This window comes from Mustela nivalis (genome assembly GCF_964662115.1).
Source record: "Mustela nivalis genome assembly, chromosome: 7".
NCBI lineage: Eukaryota > Metazoa > Chordata > Mammalia > Carnivora > Mustelidae > Mustela > Mustela nivalis.
Genome location: NC_139026.1, coordinates 94679342 through 94688786, shown reverse-complemented (window position 1 = coordinate 94688786; position 9445 = coordinate 94679342). Strand labels below are relative to the sequence as shown.

At 40.3% G+C, this 9445-nt stretch overlaps 1 protein-coding gene across 1 annotated transcript; it reads right to left on the bottom strand.

Annotated features, from left to right (window-relative positions):
- Positions 1 to 299: 299 nt before the first annotated feature.
- LOC309869900 (olfactory receptor 6C4-like) lies at positions 300 to 1226 on the bottom strand (the record flags this gene model as incomplete). Its single annotated transcript, XM_082741667.1, has 1 exon — positions 300 to 1226. The coding sequence occupies one exon, from the start codon at positions 1224 to 1226 to the stop codon at positions 300 to 302; it is 927 nt and encodes a 308-aa protein (XP_082597793.1).
- Positions 1227 to 9445: the final 8219 nt, after the last annotated feature.

Below are 9445 nucleotides of genomic sequence, written 5' to 3'. Positions count from 1 at the left end.
CAGTGTCCACTGACTCTGGAGCTTGTAATTAAATAATACTTTCTTGATGGTCCCTTCTTCTCATTCTAAATTCTTATCCTTCCACTCTTCTAAATAAACAATGTCTTTTGCCTTTTAAATTTCAGGTCATTTCTACAGTTTAATATCTTTCTGCCATACTAGGCTGCAGATTCCTTGAACTTAGGACCTATGTCATTTCTATATTTATCCTCAGGGGCCAGTTCAGCATCTGAGACATAGAAAACACTTAGTACCCATTTAGTATGTGCAATATATTTTTCATGGAAACGTATTGTGTTTTAAAGCTTCACAATCTTTTTGATGGTGTCTTTGAATGCTTGCTTCACTTGCTGATTTCTTAGAGTATAAATGAAGGGGTTTAACAAGGGAGTAATTGAGGTAATGAGCACAGCCATTCCTTTGTTGAAGGCACCTTCTTCTTTTGCAGAGGGATTAATATACATAAACATGCAGCTGCCATAGGAGAGGCAGACGACAATCATGTGGGAGGAACAAGTGGAAAAAGCCTTTGTCCTTTGCTGGGCAGAAGGGATCCTCAAAATGGTCCTGATAATGAATGTGTAAGAAAATGTCACCAGCAGCAGAGTAACCACCAGAGTCACAACTGCCACGAAGAGGACCATCCCTTCTAGGAGTCTTGTGTCTGAGCAGGCCAGCTCCAGAAGGGGCCCATAGTCACAGAAATAGTGATTCACAACATTGGAAGCACAGAAATCTACCTGGCTCATCAGGATGATTGGGGGTAAGATAGCTAGTAATCCTCCCAGCCAGGAAGAGAACACGAGTTGTATGCAGACCCTGTTGTTCATGATGGTCAGGTAATGCAGGGGTTTGCAGATGGCAACATAGCGGTCATAGGACATAGAAGCCAAGAGGTAAAACTCTGTTGCCCCAAGAAATATAGCAAAAAAATATTGAATGAAACATCCAGCAAAACTGATGACTTTATTTCCTGTTGTCACGCTGGTCAGAAATCTGGGAATAAAAATGGATGTGAAGGAAACTTCTAAGAAGGAGAAATTCCGGAGGAAGAAATACATGGGGGTCTGGAGGTGAGGGTCTACTAGAGTGAGAATGATGATAGTCAGATTTCCTAGGACACTTATCATGTAGATGAGGAACAGAAAGATGCATATCACAGCCTGGACCTCAGGTTGATTTGTGAAGCCCAACAGAATAAATTCAGTCAACGTCCTGTTTTTCATGGTTGACTTTTAGGAGATCTGAAGGAGAGAGGTGAGTGATGAAAACTCAAGTTTCTCAGGGTAGGAGAGACAAAGCTGAACCTAATGAGTCATATCATATATTCCTCTCTATGCAGTTGATATAAACCAGCATCGCATTACACTGGCCTTGGCTCCATGGAAACCTAATTATCTTTTATGACCTTATTCCTAAAGTCTTTTTAATTCCCCAAGTTGATATATTCCCAGACACTTACCAGACTCTATTACAGAACAGTTACTCATTTTTTTTCAGAAGAATAACATTTTTGAACCTATTCTTCAATCCCAAAATGTTTACAAAATCTGAATATTTAAGCCAATTTCCTCTGACTCTGTTAATTTTCATACTTCTTTGCTCTTGGTAGAACTATTTTTTATCAGATTCTGTTTTCTGTGCTTCCCTTTCCCCTCATTGTGCTTTTCCCCCTTACCTGTAGTATTTGATGTTTCACTGGCTTTCTGCCATAGATCCTCATCTCCATTATTGTCCAAATCTGAATTCCTTGTTTCAGCAACCATTAGGACATTCCTCACATGGATATGGTTGAAGGTTTTGATGCATAAATGATTTTTTTTCCTCTACCCCTATTTCTTTGGAAGCATACATTTGTAATAGATCTTTAAGATCTTTGATTTAGTACTCTCTCATATTATATTGTGAGCATTTTTGACTATATGAACAGGCTCTGGTGTCAATAAATCACATTAATTAGAATTTTCTTATATATCTCTCTGTCATGTTCCAGGTCTTATAGGTAGATTTGGGATATATCTCTGAGAATAGAGATTTTGAAATATCCACAGGCAGCACCTCAGAGTGGATTTTGCTGTCTTAATGAGTCCTCAGTGGCAAAGTAAGGATGACAGTTTATCATGCCTAAACATTTCCTGTTCTCTATTCTTGGCATATAGAAACCAGGAAAAGGGACATTCGTGTTTTCCACAAGAAGAGTCCTTTATAGATAAATTGGTAATCCCCCAAGAAGGAAACTTTAGTGGTGGTGTCCTATGTGCATATTTGGATTTTTGTGATTCGGAGGCAAAGGCAATAGAAAAGACCCATCTAATTCACATGCATACAAGTTAGAAAAAATCATATCCTTGGAATCCTTGTCAATCTCCCTATTATTACATACAGCTGTTGGAGGCACAAAGTGATATTAAACTTTGACCTGGATTTGCCTTCAGCCCTTCCTTCCCTGTTTGTACTAACCTGTGGTCTTTGGCAAGTACTGCATTTTCATCCTGATTTTCACAATTGATTGACTTCATGATCCACATTTATAGGATAATAACATCAGTGACTTTAAAAACATACAGTGCTCATGCCCTTGACAATTTAAATGACTGCAGTGGGATGTTTCCCTTGTTGTTCCTAAGAGGTGAATCAAAGGTGAGATGTGCCATATTAGTCTCTGAGTAGTATCAAATTTAACGTGCTGTCTGTTGGCTTCCCATCAACATTCTGCCCTTCTCTCTTTTTGTTGTTGGAGTCACTAGCCACAGGTGGTTATTTATTTATTTATTTATTTTAAGAAATTGAATTATAATTGACATACAATATTACATTCGTTTTCTGTATGCAACATAGTGATTTGATATTTTTATGCATTATGAAATGGTCAACACAATAGGTCTCGTTACTATCTGCCATCATAAAAGCCATTAGAACATTATTATCACTTATGTTGTACATTATATCCCTGTGACTTATTTATTTTATAACTGGATGTTTGTACCACTTAATCCTCTTCACGAACTATTTTGCTTCCCTTTCCCCAGCTTCTCCGCACTCTGGTAACCATCAGCTCACTCTTGTATCTATGAGTCTGTTTCTCTTTTGCTTAGTTGGTTTTATTTCTTAGATTCCACAGGTAAATGTTTTACTCTTCTCTTAACGAAAATACCCAAGTGTTTGGGGCTTGCTTAGAAAGCGTATTACCTTCCATTCTATGAATCCAAACCAGAATTCAATAATAGATTCTGAGAGACACAGTTCTTCACATATATAATAAGAAAGAAAAACAAATAAATAACCCACCTCCCAGCAGGGCACCTGGGTGCTACAGTGGGTTAAAGCCTCTGTCTTCAGCTCGGGTCATGATCTCAAGGTCTTGGGATTGAACCCCACATTGGGCTCTCCACTCAGCAGGGAGCCTGCTTCCCTTCCTCCCTCTCTGTCTGCCTCTCTGCCTACTTGTGATTTCTGTCTGTCAAATAAATAAATGAAAATCTTAAAAAAAAAAAACAACCCACCTCCCAGCAGTGATAGAATTAGAGGAGTGGAATTTGATAGATAGAAAATTCCTTAATATTTTTATGCTAAAGGAGATTATTTTGAAGTCAGAAGGCAAGGCTTGGCCTTCTCTGCAGTTTCTATGTTAGGCAGAGCGACACAGATTTTATCTGCTCTTTTGAATAGGCACGTGGGAATCGATTTCCCGAAGAAGCTAAGCATGCCCTGTGGACTTAAGTTTAAATGCTTCACATGAACCTCAATTGTTGACAACTTTGAGAACAAGTTGTAAACATATGGCTGAGGAGAGATGTTCCAGAGAGACCATGATAATGGGTTCCATGAGAGAAGCTGCTGGAGACATGATGCTTGTGAAGTTTAGAGTGACAGAGTGAGATCCCTGGAGATTGGTGTGCCTGGCCTGCTCATTCTTCCTATTATCTCTCCCTTTAATAACCCAGTGTTCAAACCTGAAATAAATGAATTCACTTCACAGTGAATTACCATAATCTTAATGCCATCATGGCCTCCATTAAGATCTGCATGCCTAATTTTACTGAAATAATAGGAATCAGCAACTGGAAAATATTATACTGTTGTGGATTTGGTTGATATGTTCTACTCTATAAATAGTTCTTTATCTTTGAAGAAATGATACATTTTATTTATCTCCCCATGAGATATTTGGGGAGCCTTGCCAATGCTCACACCTTTATAGATCTTAACCATGTTCAACTTATTCCAAAAACACAGGTATGACATTATATTGATAACATCCTTCTGCAAGGATATTCAAATTTTCCAATCGGGATAAGCCACTGCATGCTGCAAAATTCAAGGTACTTCTATTACAGTAGAATCTCCGGACATGACTTGTCAGCCCAGGGATGATCCTTACCTGGTTCAGGAAGGAACCAACTCTTCATTGACATCAGCCCTTACTATTTTATTTTATTTTATTTTTTTTTAAAAGATTTTATTTATTTATTTGACAGAGAGAGATCACAAGTAGGCAGAGAGGCAGGCAGAGAGAGGAGGAAGCAGGCTCCCTGTGGAGCAGAGATCCTGATGCGGGGCTCGATCCCAGGACCCTGGGATCATGACCTGAGCCGAAGGCAGAGGCTTTAACCCACCGAGCCACCCAGGCGCCCCAGCCCTTACTATTTTAGAGTAGACTCAACATTTAGTGGTTTATTTGGGTTTCAAAGGTGATATCTTCTTCATTCACAAACTTTCTTTAAATTCATTATGCTGTTACTCACAAATTGGCTCACTTTGAATGGGCCATCCAATGACAAAAAGCTGTAGAGTCTGTCTAAATTGCAGTCAAATAGGCACTCCCATTGGTCTCCACCTAGAAGCTCCTTCACTGTAGAGACTTCAGCAACCTCTTTGCATTCCTTCCAGAGTTTCTGAATCCACCACAGTGGCCATAAATTGTTCATGGGCTTCTGAAGCAAGAAACTGCTTTCCTTGGCTGAATCAACACACCATCAGGATGGCAACTGTTGGTTGTATAGTGGACTCTTCTTGAGATAAATGATTTCACAGGTCCTGAGCTTGTGATTATCTGAACCCAGTTGTCTGTCTTGCCTTTGGTCATTGAGACAGCACTCCACAAAGTTGGCATGACTGTAGGGGCCTCATTAGGAAAAGGAAAATATTAATTATGAAGCCAAACTGGGCCCTTTGGCATATCCCACCTGTAGGTCCTCAGTCCTTTGCTAGATGCAATGGTGCCAAGAGGTCACCTCTCTCCCATATCTGCTGGCTACTTAGGGACCCTCATGGTGTGAACTGAATGATTAGGAGAGGGAGTCTATAGTTGTTATAGGTGTCAACACCACTGTCATGCTTGATAGAGACACTGAAGAGCTGCCGCATCCCATTCCCTAAACTGGGACATCCCTAATCAAGGATGGGACCCATGTTCAGCAGTTATCTTAGCACTAGAGGGTGTCCTGGCCAACCCTTTGTCTCTTATTCACATTTTTATAGACTCTAGGCCATTGTCAATGGTATGGTCATCTGGTCTGACTAATGGAAGCAACAATAATTCCTTATCAAAGGTGTTCCCCCCTCTCTGTTGGGGTAAAGAACTTTGGGAATTTCTTGTCTCCCAGATACCCAAAATACAAATCAAGCCCACACATATTCTCCACAAACTAAAATTTACTTTTCAGGGGCTTATTGCAATGCACAGCAGATAGATTGGCTTTGATTTCTGAGACACATATTAGACAACCTCAGATCTGATCTAACTTTAGACTGGTGGGCCCATGAAATATCAGGCCACAGAGAAGCCACTGCCCTGAAGTCCTCAGAAGAATGAATCGCTAAGGAAATGTTGAAAAACAAAAATAAAACTGGGGGCATCATGCTGCCTGATTTCAAGCTTTACTACAAAGCTGTGATCACCAAGACAGCATGGTACTGGCATAAAAACAGACACATAGACCAGTGGAACAGAGTAGAGAGCCCAGATATGGACCCTCAACTCTATGGGCAAATAATCTTTGACAAAACAGGAAAAAATATACAGTGGAAAAAAGACAGTCTCTTCAATAAATCGTGCTGGGAAAACTGGACAGCTATAAGTAGAAGAATGAAACTCGACCATTCTCTTACACCGTACACAAAGATAAACTCAAAATGGATAAAAGACCTCAACATGAGACAGGAATCCATCAGAATCCTAGAGGAGAACATAGGCAGTAATCTCTTCGATATCAGCCACAGCAACTTCTTTCAAGATATGTCTCCAAAGGCAAAGAAAACAAAAGTGAAAATAAACTTCTAGGACTTCATCAAAATCAAAAGCTTCTGCACAGCAAAGGAAACAGTCAAAAAAACAAAGAGGCAACCCATGGAATGGGAGAAGATATTTGCAAATGACAGTACAGACAAAATGCTGATATCCAGGATCTATAATGAACTCCTCAAACTCAAGACACATGAAACAAGCAAACATATCAAAAAATGGGAAGAAGATATGAACAGACACTTCTCCTATGAAGACATACAAATGGCTATCAGAGATATGAAAAAATGTTCATCATCACTAGCCCTCAGGGAGATTCAAATTAAAACCACATTGAGATATCACCTTACACCAGTTAGAATGGCCAAAATTAACAAGACAGGAAACAACATGTGTTGGAGGGGATGTGGAGAAAGGGAACCCTCTTCTACTGTTGGTGGGAATGCAAGTTGGTGCAGCCTCTTTGGAGAACAGTGTGGAGATTCCTCAAGAAATTAAAAATAGAACTTCCCTATGACCCTGCCATTTCACTCCTGGGTATTTACCCCAAAGACACAGATGTAGTGAAAAGAAGGGCCATCTGTACCCCAATGTTTATAGCAGCAATGGCCACGGTCGCCAAACTGTGGAAAGAACCAAGATGCCCTTCAATGGATGAATGGATAAGGAACATGTGGTCCATATACACTATGGCGTATTATGCCTCCATCAGAAAGTATGAATACCCAACTTTTGTAGCAACATGGACGGGACTGGAAGAGATGATGCTGAGTGAAATAAGTTAATCAGAGAGTCAATTATCATATGGTTTCACTTATTTGTGGAGCATAACAAATAGCACGGAGGACATGGGGAGTTAGAGAGGAGAAGGGGGTTGGGGTAAATTGGAAGGGGAGGTGAATCATGAGAGACTATGGACTCTGAAAAACAATCTGAGTGGTTTGAAGTGGGGGGGGGTAGGAGGTTGGGGTAACAGGTGGTGGGTATTATAGAGGGCATGGAGCACTGGGTGTGGTGAAAAATAATAATACTGTTATGCTGAAAAAAAAAAGAATAATGAGGAAAAAAACACCTTAAGAAACACTTTATTTTTTTAAAAATATTTTAATTATTTATTTGACAAACAGAGACCACAAGTAGGCAGAAAGGCAGGCAGAGAGAGAGGTGGAAGCAGGCTCCCTGCTGAGCAGAGAGCCCGATGTGGGGCTCGATCCCAGGACCATGGGATCATGACCTGAGCTGAAGGCAGAGGCTTTAACCCATTGAGCCACTTAGGCGCCCCTTAAGAAACACTTTAAAATCAGATAAATATAACAAATGCTGCTATTTTACAACTTTGTAAAAATAATGTCCTTGATTAAAAAAAAGAATGTTAAATAAAGAAGGAAAGTTATCAGTAAAAGATAAATAAAACTTTAAGCAGAAAAAAAACTCCACATTGAGATATCACCTTACACCAGTCAGAATGGCTAAAATTAGCAAGACAGGAAACAGCATGTGTTGGAGGGGATGTGGAGAAAGGGGAACCCTCTTCCACTGTTGGTGGGAATGCAAGTTGGTGCAGCCTCTTTGGAGAACAGTGTGGAGATTCCTCAAGATATTAAAAATAGAACTTCCCTGTTGACCCATTGGATCAAGAAGATGTGGTATATATACACAATGGAATACTGTGCAGCCATCAAAAGAAATGAAATCTTGCCATTTGCGACAACATGGATGGAACTAGAGCGTATCATGCTTAGCGAAATAAGTCAAGCAGAGAAAGACAGCTATCATATGATCTCCCTGATATGAGGAAGTGGTGATGCAACATGGGGGCTTAAGTGGGTAGGAGAAGAATAATTGAAACAAGATGGGATTGGGAGGGAGACAAACCATAAGTGACTCTTAATCTCACAAAACAAACTGAGGGTTGGTGGGGGGAGGGGATTTGGGAGAAGGGGGTGGGATTATGGACATTGGGGAGGGTATGTGCTTTGGTGAGTGCTGTGAAGTGTATAAACCTGGTGATTCACACACCTGTACCCCTGGGGATAAAAATATATGTTTATAAAAAATAAAAAATTTATTAATGAAAAAAAATAAAAAATTAATAAAAAAAAAAAAAGAACTTCCCTATGACCCTGTCATTGCACTCCTGGGTATTTACCTCAAAGATACAGATGTAGTGAAAAGAAGGGCCATCTGTACCCCAATGTTTATAGCAGCAATGGCCACGGTCACCAAACTGTGGAAAGAACCAAGATGCCCTTCAACGGACGAATGGATAAGGAAGATGTGGTCCATATGCACTATGGAGTATTATGCCTCCATCAGAAAGGTTGAATACCCAACTTTTGTAGCAACATGGACGGGACTGGAAGAGATGATGCTGAGTGAAATAAGTCAATCAGAGAGAGTGAATTATCATATGGTTTCACTTATTTGTGGAGCATAACAAATAGCACGGAGGACATGGGGAGTTAGAGAGGAGAAGGGGGTTGGGGTAAATTGGAAGGGGAGGTGAACCATGAGAGACTATGGACTCTGAAAATCAATCTGAGGGTTTTGAAGGGGTGGGGGATGGGAAGTTGGGGTACCAGGTGGTGGGTATTAGGGAGGGCATGGATTGCATGGAGCACTGGGTGTGGTGCAAAAATAATGAATACTGTTATGCTCAAAAGAAATAAAAAATAAAAAAAAAAACTATCCAGAAAAAAATAAAATGAAAGGACTCTCCTCCTCAGTCCTGAGTAATGTAGTGACTGACTCATGTACCGCATGTGGGAAAATGTGCCAGTGTCTATACAGTTGACAAGACTTGTGTCCCTGGGGACTATCCATTAGGCAATGGTAAAAAGATTTTAGGGGGTCACTGACTCCCTCTATGTACTATTCTCTGACCATGGTGGACACTTAGATGGGACTATTACTCATCTATCCTTCCAGACATGTTACCAGTGAAGCCTTAACAGGAGCATTAACAAGACACTTATTCACTTTAGAGTTCTAGACATTACTAATATTAACCTAGGCTCTTATTCACTTCTGAAAATAGACAATGCTGGGCTCTTGAAACAGCATTCATTAAAACTCCCCACCATTTCCTCCCCACCCACTTTACCAGCCTCAGGCTGCAGGCCTTAGAGAGTGGAATAAAGGCTTTCTTAAAGAAACCTTGCTAAATTTACAGAGCAGTATATGATCTGGTCACTGACTCTC